The sequence below is a fragment of the Octopus bimaculoides genome, chromosome 1 (genome assembly GCF_046866305.1).
Source record: "Octopus bimaculoides isolate indiv1 chromosome 1, ASM4686630v1, whole genome shotgun sequence".
NCBI classification, from domain to species: Eukaryota; Metazoa; Mollusca; class Cephalopoda; order Octopoda; family Octopodidae; genus Octopus; species Octopus bimaculoides.
In genome coordinates this window covers 184,255,847-184,273,193 of record NC_142928.1, presented here as the reverse complement: position 1 = coordinate 184,273,193, position 17,347 = coordinate 184,255,847, and the positions used below count along the sequence as shown (strand labels likewise).

The window sequence follows — 17,347 nt, the reverse complement described above, 5'->3', positions numbered from 1 at the left end:
TTTCTATGCTTGCATGGTTTGGATGTAAGTTATTGACACCCATACCTATTTCCAAGCAATGTGATATTTCCTCATGACCAAACCTGTTTTGCTGGCATTCATTTACAACAACCAGGTGATTTCAGAACATAGAGAGAGAGTGGGTTTCTTTCAGTTTCTGTCTACCAAATCCACTCACAAGGCTTTGGTCAGCTCAAGGCTATGGTAGAAGACACTTGTCCGGGGGCCACATAGTGGACTGAACTCAGAACCATATGGTTAGGAAGCAAACTTCTTAACTACACAGTGTGCCTGTGCCTATGTATTGCTTGTATTATTTTAGAAGTTGAAGAATACCGAGTGGCAGGGGAGGGTGTCTCCCCGTCCCCACACACACACATATCTGGATAACGACGTATAGAGATGTGTTAGCAATTTAATCCAAATGTTTAACAAAATTAAAAATGGTATCTTTGTCATTGTAATAGACTGGGATAAAAGACCCATTCTGTGTATCTTTGTGGACCTATGCTGTATAAAAAAAACAAATCGTTATTTATATGTTATGTAGAATTGTTAAAAGCTGATTGTAAAATTGTTTAATCTTATGAATGAACAATAGAATAAACTTTTTCTTTTTTATTTTAGTTTTTATTGTTTATATGAGAAATATATATAATTAATGAATATTTCATCAGTAAACTGAATGATATAACAATATTCTATATTTGCAACAATTAATGTTTTTTTGTTGCATTCTGTTTTTACATTTGTCTAATTAATGCAAGATAGTGTCTCCATTTAATGACATAATTGCCCATTCACAACTTTTGAAAGTATAATTGAGCAGAATTTGCAGCCTAATGCTGATCATTACATAAATGAATTTTAACTTCATTAGAAATATTAATAACTTTAGATCACATTAATAATTTTTCAATTTTATCCCTCTTGTAAAAATTATAAGCTCCATGACTGTAAATTTGGCTATAATCAATAACTTTGAGCTACATTGGGCAAGTGTCTTCTACTATAGCCTCGGGCTGACCAAAGCCTTGTGAGTGGATTTGGTAGACGGAAACTGAAAGAAGCCCGTCGTATATATGTATATATATATGTATGTGCGTGTGTATGTTTGTCCCCCCAACATTGCTTGACAACCGATGCTGATGTGTTTACGTCCCCGTAACTTAGCGGTTCGGCACAAAGAGACCGATAGAATAAGTACTAGGCTTCCAAAGAATAAGTCCTGGGTTGATTTGCTTGGCTAAAGGTGGTGCTCCAGCATGGCCACAGTAAAAAGACTGAAACAAGTAAAAGAGTAAAGAGTATCCACAAAGCTGGGAAACTCAGTTCTGCTATAAGGCTTTTTTCGATCAATGCTAACTTTTAGTTTCTATAAAACCCAAACTTCACTGAGGTGAAATTTTAGCTCATTGTTCTGTATGTAGTTTGGCACCTTATGAAATAAGGATATGCTGATTTAGCTTCAGAAATCATGTTGGCTGGAAGGAAACAATTTTACAGAACCAGTTATCTATTAAGAAATTCTCTCCGTTTCATACCTCAAACACTAGTATCTGGTTTGTTGTGTTTGGAATACCGAGATTTGCATTTGAAGTGCTACTAATTTTATTGCCACCAGTGGATTAATGTCCATTATGCTAAGTGGAAGTATAATTATGTAAATTTGTTACAATCGTAGGGGATTGAATTCTCCATATAAATGTTGAATCTGTCTTTATTGTATGGAGAGAGAGAGAGAGAGATATCTTATTTGAGCACCACTGGAATATTCATTTTCATGTCTTCACTACAAAGTAGTGGTTGGCATGAATGGATTTCACTTATGCAGTGAAGAGCAGCGCTATTGTATGTTTCAAATGTACCTTGAAGAAAGTGCTCTCCTTCAACTCATTAGTGCTACCTTAACCCATTAGCATTTAAACTAGCCATATCCAGCCAAAATATTCTACTTGTTTTATGCTCAAACTGTCCAGATCTGGCCTCTCATACCAAACCTGCAATATCATTCTAAAAACAGCTCATAAAAACCTGAAACCTTTAAAATAATGCATGTTTAATTCAAAACAGTATGAATAAATAAGCATTACTTTTGACAGAATAATATGAATGCTAAAGAGTTAATCTGTTTCTAGACCCATTCATTTTCTCCCTCCCACTTTTTTATAATGTAGGGTTTGCCATGTATCTCCTCCATAGCAACAAACTTGTTTCTGTCCCTTCTATCATACTCTAACCTGGGAAACGCAAGCACAAGACTACCCTGCCTGACAAAACTGCACCAACAGAGGTGCCACCCCTGACGAATAGAACAGGATTGCAGAGGCACAAAGAAAATGTGATCTATGCAAGTCCAGAGCCTACACCTTGCCTTCAGTCCCTACAGACCATCAGTACTCAACCTGTGGCAGAGCCTTCTACATGCACCTGACTGATTGGCCACAGCTGGACATACCATGCCCCATCTTCTCCCATATGATATCCTTGGTCATCATCAACAATGATGAATGAACAAATATAACCTCTCAGTGCCTTGCATAGAGCTACCTCCCTCTCTACTACACTTTCATTCAAGGAAACTCTTTAGTCTTGCAGGGTACATGGTGACCTAACTAGTGCTGGTGCCAAGAAAAAAAAAGCACTCAATACACTCTGTAAAGTAGTTGGCACTAGAAAGGGTATCCAGCTATATAAAATGATGCCAAAACTGAGGCACTGGAGCAATACATGGTTCTCCAAACCATTGGATCCTGCTGGACCATCTAACTTCTGCCAGCATGGATAGTAGATATGAAAATATTAGCAGAAAATAATATACACACATGCTTACATATACATGAATATATACACTCACTCACTCACTCACTCACTCACTCACTCACTCACTCACTCACTCACTCAATCAATCAAATTTCTTAATCACACAACCATACTACTCCTACCTATTTTGTATTTTCATATGTAAATATTTTAAAATAAAAAAAATATACGTAATAGAAAGTCTTAAAATATTGTGGCCTTTGCTGAATTAGAACTTGCATCTTTCGATTCCAAAATAATTATTATTTAATCACACAGGTTAATTGATCATTTGCTTCTCTCATGATTTTTATAAGTTCTTGTAATAGCCGAGCCATTGCTTCCAGGTCTCACGATATACGTTCATGTTAGATTAATCAGACACATATATAAGATATAACCTAAATTATTATATGGTAAAAATGAGCTGTTTTTATTGGTGGACTTACTTAATATACTGTCTCTTCTCTTTTCATAGTTTTTGATCAGTGGTTTTTTTTTTTTTTTTTTTTTTTTTTCAGTAATCATTGGCTTTAGTTCTGTTCTAATTTGAAATTATCCAAATAATTAAAATCTCTCTCTCCAAATTAAGCACCTAATCATGGGAAAAGAATATATAGATACATACATACATGCATGCATGCACAAACAGTCTGAAGATATTAATTTAAAGAAAAATTGTAATAGCTTGAAGCATGTGATTAATTTAAACTGTCGTTTTTCTTAGTTATCATTACTTCTTCAGTTTCATTATCAGAGAACCACTTTTAATTCATATCCATTACAAAATTTGTTATTTCTCTTTTCTGTTGGCCATGTGGCAAAAAGTTCGCTTCCCACCTACATGGTTTTGGGTTCAGGTTTTGAATTTATGTGTATGAGCTGGTGTGCATACATGTCATTGGTCTTCTTGCTTTGCCATTGTGTTATATATATTTGTAACCAAATGTCACTATTATGCTAGTGGTATCCATAGTTTCCAATCTTCCATGAAAACCTACCTGGGGAGATTACATGGTTGGTGACAGGACCCATGAAGGCATGGAATGGTGAACATTTAAAACAACAATGATGATGATGTTGATGTCTTTCTGTAAATATTCTTTTCTACTTTATGCACAAGACTTGAAATTTGGTGGGTGGGAGCCAGTCGATTAGATCGACTCCAGTACACAACTTGTACTTAATTTATTGACCCCGAAAGGATGAAAGGTGAAGTAAATATGATGAAACTTTGAGAAAACAGGATTTCCTATATAAGGAGTTCATTTTCTGCTAAATGCAGTGTGTTTGGTCCCAGCTTGGCTTCAATATTAAAGGGTTCAATTATATATTCATTTCTTGATATATAACTTGCCCTGACTTGTATCTAAGGAAGACTAAACTAAATTTAATACCTTTTTCCAATTATAAATGAATCCTGATATTTTTCAAGAGTAGTAATTAGGTTTATGCCTTTCTCCAGGGGCATTAGTGATGTAAGTGCCTATGACCGGAACTCATTAAAGCCCTTGCTCTGTTTTACAAATAGAATAAGAGAATATACTGAACTCCCTATGCCAATGTTGTTAACAGTTCCCTAAATTTAGTTAGTCATATTATGGTTATATATGGCAAAGAACATCATTTGTCCATTTTTCTTATTCACCTACATTGTTCAGTAGTGTTGAAATTGAATTATAATTCTCAGTGTCAGATCGTTGTATCAAACAAACATGATGGAACTAAAGCTCTTTGCAAAATAAAAGTTATTTCCTTGTCTTGATGAATATTTAATAAATGGAGTTATCCTAGAAAGATTATTTAATGGTAAAATTATATAAAACGTTTGGCACCATTCTTTAGATTCAAAGTAAAATTCTGACATAATTTAGATGGTTCTTCTCCAAGAATTGACACTGTACATCTTTCCTGACTACATATCCCTTTGTAATTGCAAAACAATTTAAATTGTATATTGAACTTGCATTAACCTCACTCCATTTGTCTAGCAATACCAGTAAAAATTTTAAAGCTGATGACATTTGCTTACACACTCAAAGTTTAAGAGACATTTTGCAATGTACGTGGGTGGTACAGCTAATTCCATAATCATCAGTTCGTTTTGTTCTCAAGAGTAGATTTTAGATCAAAGAGTAGATTTTAGATCACCTGTAACAGTATTTATAATGTATCAATGTAATTATTCTTACTTTTTCAAAGTGTAATCGTTGACCTTAGGAAAACTAGCCACTCTATTGTGTAAATTTTCATGACCAGACAAGCATGGAAAAGGGGCACAAAATATAAAAGTGTCTTTTATCATTCATTTGTTTCAGTCATTAGACCAGTGTTTCTCAAGCAGGGTGTCGCGAGAAAGAGTGAGATAAGCTAATGTTAATTTCATGATCATAATATATATGTATCATCATCGTTTAACGTCTGCTTTCCATGCTAGCATGGGTTGGACGATTTGACTGAGAACTGGCAAGCCAGAAGACTGCACCAGGCTCCAATCTGATCTGGCAGAGTTTCTACAGCTGGATGCCCTTCCTAATGCCAACCACTCCGAGAGTGTAGTGGGTGCTTTTACGGTCCACCGGCACGAGGGCCAGTCACAAAGTACTGACAACAGCCACGCTCAAAAGGTGTTTTTTACATGCCACCTGCACGGGAGCCAGTCCAGCAGCACTGGCAACGACCTCGCTCGAATGATTTTCTAACATGCCACCAGCACAAGTGCTAGAAGGCAACGCTGGTATATATATATATATATATAAAAACAAATAGTAAATGAGTATATGTATATATACGTACAGGTATGTGCATTCCGACATTCACCTGTATGTATAGGTGCATATCTGGGTACAGGACATTGCAAACAAAACGTAGATGAGAAAACACACAAGCCACATAGAGAACATTCTACTTCATCAGCTACCCCCGTTTTAACACCGGCGTTTCGAAGAGCTGGGCAGGACGCATCGTTAAAACGGCTCTTCCCATGGACCGCAAATTAAATTTGTATACACAAATTAAATCTTGCCATGGAGGAATGTAGTGGTGGACATATATATATATATATATGTGTATGTATATATATATATATATATATATATATATATATATATATATATATATATATATATATATATATGACATTTACCATGTGAACTATGAGGAAAAAATGAGAAAGATATGGTATATAATTTTTTTTGTGCAGGAGTTCCTTGAGGCATGTAATTTATTTTAAGGATTATGCAAGGGTAAAAAGGTTGAAACAATACATGTTAGACTGTGGCTATGCTGGGACACTGCCTTGAAAAATTGTAGTTGAACGAATCAACCCCAGTATTTATTTTTTTTAAAGCCTGCTACTTATTCTATCAGTTTCTTTTGCCAAAGCGCAGTGTTATGGGGATGTAAACACACTAACACCAAATGGTGGTAGGGGGCGTGGTGTCAAACAGTGATAGGGGACGTGCGCGCACACACACACAATGAGCTTTTTTCAGTTTCTGTTTACCAAGTCCACTCACAAAAATACCTTACATAGAGTATGTTTCACTTGAGTCGCACAGACACTCCTGTGTTACTCTCACCCATTGTTAAATGCAGTCAATTAGTGATCTGGAAGCCTGTAACTCAACAATGGTATTATTCACAAAATGTAATATAAGTTAGAAAGCCCTATAGACTAGCATAAATTTCTGGAATTTTTCATTTTACCTCTCCCCCTCCCCTGCTTCCCCTCCCTTAAGATACACACACACACACACACACACACAAGTGTGTGTGTGTGAAAAATATGATATAATGTATAATAATATACCATGCACATGCAATAATGCTTTGTTTGTGAAGTGCAAAAATAGCATAAGTTTATTTTCCATTTTCTATACGAGAATTCTAAATTACCTGTTGATAGTTGTTCTGATTTAATACAAGGAGATGCTTAAACGCTCCTGGTTTTAAGAGTATCATGAAATGCCTGGTTGGAGTCCCAACCTTCCAAGTTCTTTTACAGGGCTTAGAAAAACTGAAGGAGCACTGCAATAAGCTTGTGAATCTGAGAGGGGAATATGTTGAATAAAATTATAATTAACTGATCCTCCTGTATTTCCTTTTACCCAAAGCCAGGAACTTTTCAGCACCCCCTCATAAATGCTATGACTTTATCTGTTTTAGCGATGATTAATTTTAGCTTTTTCTTGAGCTATATCATCATCATCATCACTATTGTTTTAACATCCAAAAGCTTTGTGAGTGGATTTGGTTGATGCAGTAGTTATAAATGGCATCACTGTCAAAGAGCATTGTTCAATTCCAATCTTCAGTGAAAACGTCTGGTAGTGGGAAAATGTCTTGGAAACAATTAAGTGCTGGCAACAGGAAGGGGATCTAGCTGTAGATAATCTGTCTCAATGATGTAGATAAACTGTATTAAAATGCATGTATTTTGGTTTGGTTATAAAATTCTGTTGTTCTCACTTTTTAAATAGACATACTAAAATATTCTGAAAATCTTTAAACCAATTTATTTTAGGACAAATTAAACATTTCAGAGATGACGGAAAATTTTAAATTGAAGGCAACAGTGTGATTGGTTATATAATTTATTCCTATAACTCTTTAGAATTCAGATAACTCAATCAAATTTCATGCTTATTTATTCTCATTCGTTTGAATTAATCATGCATCATCTCATAGCTAAGACATTTTCATAAGTGATTGCTTAGTTTTAGAAAGATGTTGTAGAATAGGTGTGAGTGGCCAGTTTTAACATAAAATTGGTAGAATATTTGAGCTGGATATGGTCAGTTTAAATGTTAAAAGGTTAAACAGCATTCTGTTTTTTAAGGAAGTGTGGTTGGCTAATAATTTTAACTGTCTTCATATGAGATTTCATGATTTTTCTGATGTCTTGGACTTTTCGCTTTCACTCAGAATGTTCCTTGTATAGAGATTATTGTTTCAGTTCCTCAAGTTGTCTCTTATTATTTGTCATAACAACGGTGAATCTTAGCATTAAAGCATCTAAAATATTCAGAGGATTGTTGCTACCAGTGACAAACCTTAAGTTAGTCTGAAAATCATTTATTATTTCAGGAAAGAAATGAAATGAATATTGGTTTGCTTGATATGTAGCGTGTTTCATATAATATTAAACATAAACAGATGGGTTAAGATATTTGTCATTTGGTGAGGTTTTGGATAATGATGAAGCCCACTTCTTCCTTATAATTTTTTAAATGAAATCAATGTAGCTCCTTATATGAACTAAACTGTTATCAATTAGTAAAATAGAAACAAAATTCAAATTAATGAAAAACTTGATTTTATGATAGAGAGTAACAGAATTGAAGAAGTTTTTTTTTTTTTTTATCTGTTAATCATCATCATTATTTAATATCCATTTTCCATCCTTGCATGTATCAGATGAAATTTGTTGAGGCAGATTTCCTATGGCTGGAAGCCCTTGCCACCAGCTTTTACTAATTCTAAGCAAGGTAATATTTCCCCATCACCAGACATGCTTTTCATGGAAGGCTGGAATCAAACAACCTTGCTAGTATGATGTTGATGCTCATCTACAACCATCACAATATATAGACAAGGGTGTACACACACACACACACACACACACACACACACACACACACACACACACACACACACTCCCCCCTCTCAGATATATCATCATTTAATGCCCTCCTTCCATGCTGGCATGGGTTGGACAATTTGACAAGCTGGATGCCCTTCCTAGCACCAACCACTGCTGAGGTCAGTTTTGGCATGGTTTTTTACAGCTGGATGCCCTTCTAAATCCAACTGCTTTACAGTGTGGGCTGGATGCTTATAATAAACTTTTTACATGGTGGTGCCATGTAAAAAGCACCTGTACACTCTGTAAAATGGTTGGCATCAGGAATGGCATCCAGCTGCAGACACCAAATCAAAACTGAGTATGGGACCTTGTGTGACCCCTGGCCATGTGAGCTTCTGTCAAGCCGTCCAACCCATACCAGCATGGAAAACGGATATTAAATGATGTTGATGGCAGTTATGAATTCCTGATAGCAATAAGGATTAGAAAATTCACCTCACACCTTCAAAAACAATTTCCTCCTTTTTTTTTTTTTTTTTTTACACCTGGAAAAAACATGGAATGATCAATCATTACTTGATTACATTTGGTTCAGGTGTGTTTAGAGTGAAAGAATGTGACAGAATATAGAGTATAGATGCAGTTATGGCTAGGTGATTAGAAGCTCATTTTCAACCATTTGATTTTGGGTTCAGTCCTACTGTGTGGGTACCTTGGGCAAGTGTCTTTATCCTCTGGCCAACCAATACCTCATGAGTGAATTTGGTGGGCAGAAACTGTATAGAAGCCCACCATTTATGTATAAATATGTATGTGTGTGTCTTTGCTCACTCATAAACACACACACACACACACACACACACACACACACATTGCTTGACAACCAGTGTTGGTTTACTTACACCTTCATAACTTAGCAGTTCAGCAGAAAAGACTGATAGAATAAGTACCAACATCAATTTGTTCAAGTAAACTCTTCATGGTGGTGCCCCAGCTTGGTCACAGTTTAAAAATTTCCTCCCAGAAGAAACAAAAAGAAAAAACTTTTTTTTTAAATTTTATATTTAAAAACCAATGTGACCATTTAGGACACAGCAAAAAAAGATTGATTGCCACACTTTGTTTGTTTTTTTTTCCTTCACATATAGCTGGCCTAGAAGTAAAAAAAAATATATAAATCTCTTGTAGTCACAGCTGTTGTCAATCTAGTTGGTTTAACTTTACAGTCTCTTGTTAGAATTAAAAGTCAGGCTGATTTATTCAACAATCAACATTGTAAATTGCTGTAACCCTTTAGTATTTAAACAAGTCAGATCTGGCCTCTCACACCTACCCTACAATGTCATTCAAAAAATATACAATTCACATCACTGGAATCTGAAAGCTGTGACATTTCATGAGTAATTAAAAATAATGTGAATAAATAAGCATTATATTTCACAGTAATTGGGATGCTAAGGAGGTAAAACATTAACTAGAAGGATCCTCATCATCATCATCATCATCATCATCATTATTTAACATCTGTTTTCCCTGATGGCATGGATTGCACAGTTTGACAGGAGCTGACCGGCCAGGGAACTGTACCAGGTCTCAGTCATCTGTCCTGGCATGGTTTCTATGGCTGGTTGGCTTTCCTAACACCAGCTACTTTACAGAGTGAACTGGGTGGTATTTACGTGGTGCTGGCACAAGTGCCTTTACACAGTGCCAACATATCTTCTCAAGTACAGCACACATGGATTTTAATCTCTTTATACTAATGAAATAATTCTCTCTCTCTCTCTCTCTCTCTCTCTCTCGTATGTGCTTTTCTGAGAATATTCCACTGATGAGGCAGAAATCCGGGATCTGGAATTACCCAGTAATTTTTGCTATTTTATTTTGTCTCTTCGTCTTCTCTCCTGGTGCTATATGAACATTTATTGTGGTTTTTGAGTCAAGTTTTGACTGCTATTTCCAGCGTGGTGGTAGCTCTTAGATACCCTAAATTATAATTTTGAATAATTATTACCTTTGATGGTTTTTATTCCCATGCTGGCCACTTAATAAAATCGGTATTTAAATATCGATCTTATCCTTATATATATATATATATATATATATATATATATATATATATATATATGAGTCAAGTGGAATCAGTGTCCTGGCCGATGCCAGTACTGCCTGGCTAGCACATCAAAAGCACCATTCGAGCATGGTCGATGCCAGTGCCACTTTACTGGCCTCCTTGCTGGTGGCACGTAAAAAGCGCCCACTACACTCTCAGAATGGTTGGTGTTAAGGGCATCCAGCTGTAGAAACCTTGCCAGATGAAATTGGAGCCTGGTGCAGACTCCTGGCTTGCTAGTCTTCAGGCAAACTGTCCAACTCATGCCAGCATGGAAAGTGGATGTTAGATGATGATGATATATGTATGTATATGTACATGCATAAACACTCTACTTGCTCTCATATCTTTAATCCATAAATATCAATCAGGTCATAATATTTTTTATTTCTTTTCAAATACAGTCATCTTCTCTTTTATGGAAGTTTTGCACTCATGAAAAATCTCACCATGATGTGTGGTTCTATAACACAAAACCTTATTTTCCAATTGACTTCTCGGTTGTGTGACAGTCACTGAATATGGAAATTAATGGGGAAAATGTTTTACTGTTATAGAACACCACATCATAGCAAAATATTTTATAACCATGACACCTCTGCAATTAAATGCAATGTAGAGGCTCTTCTGTCAGTGCTTGACTGAGATTATTGTCTTCAGAGATTTTAAGTATTTATAAACTGTAGTGGAATAGCTAATCCACTGTGGAACATACAAATAGTATTTCTGAATTGAAAAATCTGAAAGGTGATGCGGTTGTAATCAGTCTGAGACCTGATGAATGAGACATGGGCTGGCTGCAAAAATTCCAAGTTAAAAAAAAGCAATAGATTCCAATCTGTGCAAGCATGGAAGGGCATCCAGCCATTTATAAAAAAAAAAAAAAAATGCTAAAGTAGACCTTGCTGGTGCTGATGCCACATAAAAAGCACCAAGTCTGCTCTGTAAAGTGGTTGGCATTAGGAAGGGTATCCAGCTGTAAAATCCATGCCAAATCAGACAGTGGAGCTTGGTGTAGGCCTCTGGCTCACCAGCTCCTATCAAACCATCCAACCTATGCCAGTATGGAAAAGAGACATTAAATGAGGATGACGCACACACGCTCTCATGGACTTTCCTACCCTTTCACCCTGTCCAAACCTTTGGACCACCTCCCTTATATATTCATCTTTCTGTAACTTGCAGGAATTCCCCAACACCTCTTTACCACCATATCTCTCTTTTTTTCTAACTGGGGTAGCCATGTATTTCCTCTACTACAAGACACCTGTTTCTGTCCCTCTATTCATACTTTAACCTTGCGTCACCTGACAGAAAGCCACTTTCCTCAATACCGCACTCAACTCAGTTGAGGTGGAGGCGGGGGCTTATATCAGAGTTATTTGGGGACCTCACTAGTACCAGTACCAAGAGAGGGAAAAAACATCCAGTACACTGAAGCAGTTGGTGTTAGGAAGGGTATCAAGCTGTAGAAACCATTTCTAGATGAAGTGATTATTGGTTGTGTGTTGATGCTATTTTATAGAAGGTAAGAACATCGGGTACTTTGCTAATGATCACATTACTACTGGACTCCTTGTCCATATAATTTCGTAAGGGAGCATAGGGCTGGTTTCTTGGTTTTCCTGATGTGTATATACTCTTCCCTGAATGGGATACCGGTTCATTGCCGGACAATTCATTTTTATCAGCTGAGTGGGCTGGAGCAACATTAAATGAAATGTTTTGCTCAAGGACACAATGCATTGCCTGGTCCAGGAATTGAAACCACAATCTTATGATCATGAGTCTAACATCCTAACCACTAAGACGAGCACCTCCTCATTAAAGTGTCATGTAATTTGGTAGAGACTTTAGTTGACAACAAAACTGTCTTATATACACCCCATTAGTAGAAGATTAAGAAACCCAACATAATGTAAAAATATTTGTTCATAAATTTTAGAACTATAAGCATGGCTTTGATTAAGAAGTTTGCTTTGCAGCCCTGTGGTTTTAGGTTCAATCCCATTCCATGGCACCTTCAAAAGAATTGGCCAACTAGATTCTATAGTACAAGTGAAATTTGGTAGATGGAAATAGTACAGAAGCCTTTTGTGCATGTGTGTGAGTGAATGTCTATATTTATGTCCTGTGACATAGCAGTTCAGCAAATGGAGTTAAGTGAAGTAAGTACCAGATTTAAAAGCCAAGTTCTAGTAGTGATATGTTCCAGTAAACCTTTGAAGGTGATGCCCCTATCAAGGGCACCATCCAATGATTGAAACCTGTGAGAGAATAACATAAACAAGGAATAAGATGACAGACAGATTGATTTATTTAACTATTATTATAGATTTATATGTAATACATTCAAAGAAAAAAGAATAAAACTTCCTTACTAGAAATAAATTTGTTGACCAACCATTGTACTATGGAGATATCGGCAATCTTGCATTTGGATTATGCTTATAAATATTCATCTCCTTATTATTTCTTTCTTTGCATATGCACATGCAGATTGTATAGATTTTCTTTAACATAACATGCTATTTAGATTATACTATATTTTTACCTTCATTGTTATGAGGTGGGGGACTAATTTTGTTTTGTGTAGCTTGTTGAAATAGCCTTGTGAGTAATGCCATGTCTTGTTAAACTTTCAGGTACAAATCAGAATTTATGAATATTGAGTTCTCAGGCTTTTTTGATAAACAAGGTAAGCTTTGATGTGATTTATTATATGTCTCTTATAAATAATGATCATATATTTTCTTGTAGTTGATTATGCAGTCGAGTCACAATTGATGACTTTTTCTTAATGGCTCAAAAGAGAGAGGTTTTTTTTTTGAGTAGTTTGTTGCTGCTGTCTCTGGGTTTTGTGAAAGGATTTCATCTTAGCTAGACGAGATAACAAAATACTCAATCATACTATGGCTATGCTGATTATTGTTAAAGTAAGCCAGTCAGAGATAAGTCTTCATTACTCCACTGATGGCCAGTTAGAAATTATCTGTAGGTCAGCAGGTGTGTATCCTATTGACATTGTCAGCTGCCATAATAGTTAACTGGAGTTTCTTTTTCTTTTCTTTTCTTTTGGATGTAGTTTACTGTTGCAGTAAAATGCTTCTATTTATTTATCTCTTTAAAAATCAATTTGTATAATCATATGTTAAAAACATTGGGTCTATTTTTCTGTTCTCAGAAATATAGTAGTTTTATTGTAAAAGTAACTCCAGAGATTTTCTACTTTCTATGCTTAAATTTCAGGTGCGTCTTTTCACCGCTTTTCCTTTTTCCTTATAAAAGAGAGATTGTATATTATTTTTCAGTTCTTATAAAGTATCTCTTTTGATGAGGGCTCGCATGGTCATTCTTGACAAAAGTCTAACCCTTTGATGTCCATTAAATTAGTTATATTTCTACAACACAAAATATTTTAACAACTTTTTATACAATTCCTAATAATATTTAAGTCTGAAAATATAACAGAATTTTTTTAAACATTGAGTAACTATAGGGGATCCATAGATTTTTGTTGAAGAGAGAACCATGATTGGCTTTTGATAAAACAGACCTGTGGCAGAATAGTTGTTGGTTGAATGGATCACTTGGGTGACTCCTGAAATACTAGCACATAGGTGGGGGGGGGGGGGCGGTGTATTAATGTTTGTTCTTATATTCAGTTAGAATAAAAACAATTTTATATCAATGATGGGCTACTCTATACTTTTGTAGAGTTACAAATTTATTATTCTTAAACAAGAATATTATTGACAGTAAATTTGAAATTTTGGCCAGCTAAGCCATCTTCAGACTGCGATGCATTGAATTTAATTTTGTAGGGTTAAAATCTTCTTTGGGTGTCTGGGTTTTAGTAGAGTAGTCATTAGGTTGTAGGATGGGTTGTGATAGAGAAATGTTTTGGAGAAATTTTTATTGATTAAATTGTTATTGTTTAGAATTTGTTCATATCTGTAGAATTTCATAAGCAGTTCAACGATGGTTTAGCTGGCTGGAAGTCAGTAACAGTCTTGTTTAAGAATTATATATGTATGTATATGTATAAATGGGACTATTTAGCTTGAAGTAATTGTTTGTCTCTAAATTATTCTATAAAATTGGAAATTTCCTGCCAAGAGCTTAATTTTCATGTATGAGATGTCTTTATAAGAGATCCATTAATATTTTATCACTGATCTTAATTTCAGCTTCTTCAGATGTTGAAACTGTTGAAGTAGAAGTTTTGTTGCTAAAAATTTGTCATAAAAAACGAAAGGTATTATTTATATTTTTAAGATTATATTTGTTGAGTTGTGTTATTGTTGTTGTTAATCATCATCATCATCATCATCTTCTGTAAATATATTTCCATTTTTGCTTTTCAGGCTAGGTGTTAATTGCAATTTATTTTTTATGAAACTCATGCTAATCATCCCGTGAGTCATATTAGAATTGAACTTAACTGAATATCTCAAAAGTTGGGGGGAATAATCTTAGAAAAATAATCCTGTTTGATCAACTTGGGATAGGATTATTGTTAGGCATGGTTGTGGTAAGAAGTTTGCTTTGTAACTCTATGGTACTAGGTTTAATCTTGAGCAAAAAGGGAAAATTGGCAAACAGAAAGCATTCCAAAACCATTATTAATGTAGATAATCTGTCACTGTATCATTGGAAACTTATTGTCAAGGACACCATTGTTCACAAATTGTATGACAGAAGATGTAAATAAGTAGAGTAATTTTAATTGCAATCTTAATTTCATCAGCATTTAATGTTCATATTCCATGCTAACACGAGTTGGATGGTTCAACAAGATCCAATGGATGCCCTTTCTAACACCAACCACTTTACAGTTTGTAGTGGGTGCTTTTTTTCATGCCACGAGCACTGGTGAGGCCACCATGCAGCTTGCAAGACAACAAACCCCCAAGGCGTTTGGGGAGCAACTTTAAACTAGAAGAATGAAGAGTAGAGAGGCGTAAAGTATGAGAGAAAGAAGGGCCAGAGCAGGGCAGGTTTCTTACTATAGTGAGCAACATTTTAGAAGAGAAGGTTGGGGTGATTAGGTGAAGCTCAAAAGCAGTAAAAAAAATCTTATTTGAAAATATCTAATATTATACAGGTGCAGCTGTGGCTTTGTTGTAAGAAGTTTGTTTCTCCACCACAAGGTGGCACTTGGGCAAGTGTCATCTACTATAGTCTGTCTCCCACCACCACTTGACAACAAGTCTTGGTGTCCCTGTAACTTAGCAGTTTGGCAAAAAAAGACCAATAGAATAAAGTAGTGGGTGTTAATTCATTCAACTAAAAATGCTTCAAGAAGGTGGTACCCTAGCATGGTGGCAGTCTAAACACTGAAACGAGTAAAAGGTAAAATATATAGCAGATAAAAGTCATAATTGGAAATATTGGATTTAACCCATACTAATAAAGGTTATCTGGACGCAAAATAGTGCTTGTATTTATTTAACCATTGTATTTGGTTTATTTACTGCAATAAAACTGAACTGGACACTTCTGTATATTTGTTATCCCTATTTATATAACTATCTTCAAAATTTTGACTGGGTTAAAATGGGTTAATTATTCTATAATCTGAGAGAAAAGTTGTACAAAATGTGAAGTATGTTTTCAATGAAGCATTGTTAAAGAGAGAAGATATCTCATCTGTAAAGTATACTATTACGAGTAACTTGAATTCTTATATTTTTCCCTGTACACTTTATAGTACACCTGATAATTCAAGCGTTTATGTGATTGAAACACTTTTTATATTTTATTTGGTTTTATTTCTGTAGGATGTGACCTCTCCTGTAAAACAAACTAAGCTTGGCAAAGTTGAAGTGCCTCTGAATCCACACAATTTGGACTCATCTATACAACCTGCTGCCAACAATTCAGAACCCATATCCATTTCTCATGAACAATTCCACCATAACAACGGACATGCCGTCAAGTCTTATGTTCTGGTGTTGCGGGTCCGGTGTCCAGTAAAGAGATATCTCTCTAATGGATTGTGTAATGGAGACATTTTAGATGGACCAGGTGAGTGTTGAACACATCTCTTCAGTCATTATATTCTGTTGCAGCATGTTGTGAGGGACATGTGGTTAGCTACACAGTCATGTGAACTATTGTGATATAATTATTTTAAGGTCTGAGTTATGATTGTATGTAGTGTAACAATGACTGGGGTAATAATCATTTCTTTATATGTACGATAAACACTCAACTTGGATGCAAAAATTTTACAAGATGATCTTAGGTAACCTACTAGTTTTGACTTACTTCTGTCTAGATTTAAAATAAATTCCTGTCAGTTAATTCATAAAGCACTGGGATTTGCACTTACATAGCATGGACTGCTGAGCACATTTTATGAAAAGGAGACTACCATGCACACATAACAAATAAAAAATAGTTAAAATATCTTCTTAGTATATAATGGTGGCAAGTTTTACATCATCTGAAATGTCATTAGTTGAACTATTAGTCCTCTTGCATTCTGGGGGGTATCGGAGCGTTTGAGTGACATTAGACCTCAACAAATGGCCATAAATTAAATGCATCTTTCTGGGCCACGTTAGTGGTCTGGCGACCTGTGCCTGATAGCCACGATTGTGGACTGTCATGTTTTGTGTGTTAAATAGTTAGTGTTATGTTGTGACGACTTGTGGCTTCATGATTAGCGTATTTGGCTTGTTAGGTCATGAGTTCGATTCCTGGTGGTGTGTTCTTTCTTTGAGCAAGACACTTTATTTCACGTTGCTCCAGTCCACTCAGCTGGCAAAAATGAGTTGTTCCTGTAATTCAAAGGGCCAGCCTTGTCACATTGTGTTCTGCTGAATCTCCCTGAGAAC

The 17,347-nt window shown here is 35.5% G+C and overlaps 1 protein-coding gene across 3 annotated transcripts in view; it reads left to right on the top strand.

The window, feature by feature from the left end:
• LOC106884444 (polycomb protein suz12-A) overlaps nucleotides 1-17,347 on the top strand; it is a 95,707-nt gene that overhangs the window by 53,924 nt on the left and 24,436 nt on the right. For all 3 annotated transcript variants that reach the window (XM_014935834.3, XM_014935833.3, XM_089363794.1), the window contains exons 5-7: nucleotides 13,148-13,200; nucleotides 14,693-14,760; nucleotides 16,286-16,532. In XM_014935834.3, the coding sequence (XP_014791320.1) occupies nucleotides 13,148-13,200; nucleotides 14,693-14,760; nucleotides 16,286-16,532 (368 nt within the window). The remainder of the gene's footprint in view (nucleotides 1-13,147; nucleotides 13,201-14,692; nucleotides 14,761-16,285; nucleotides 16,533-17,347) is intronic.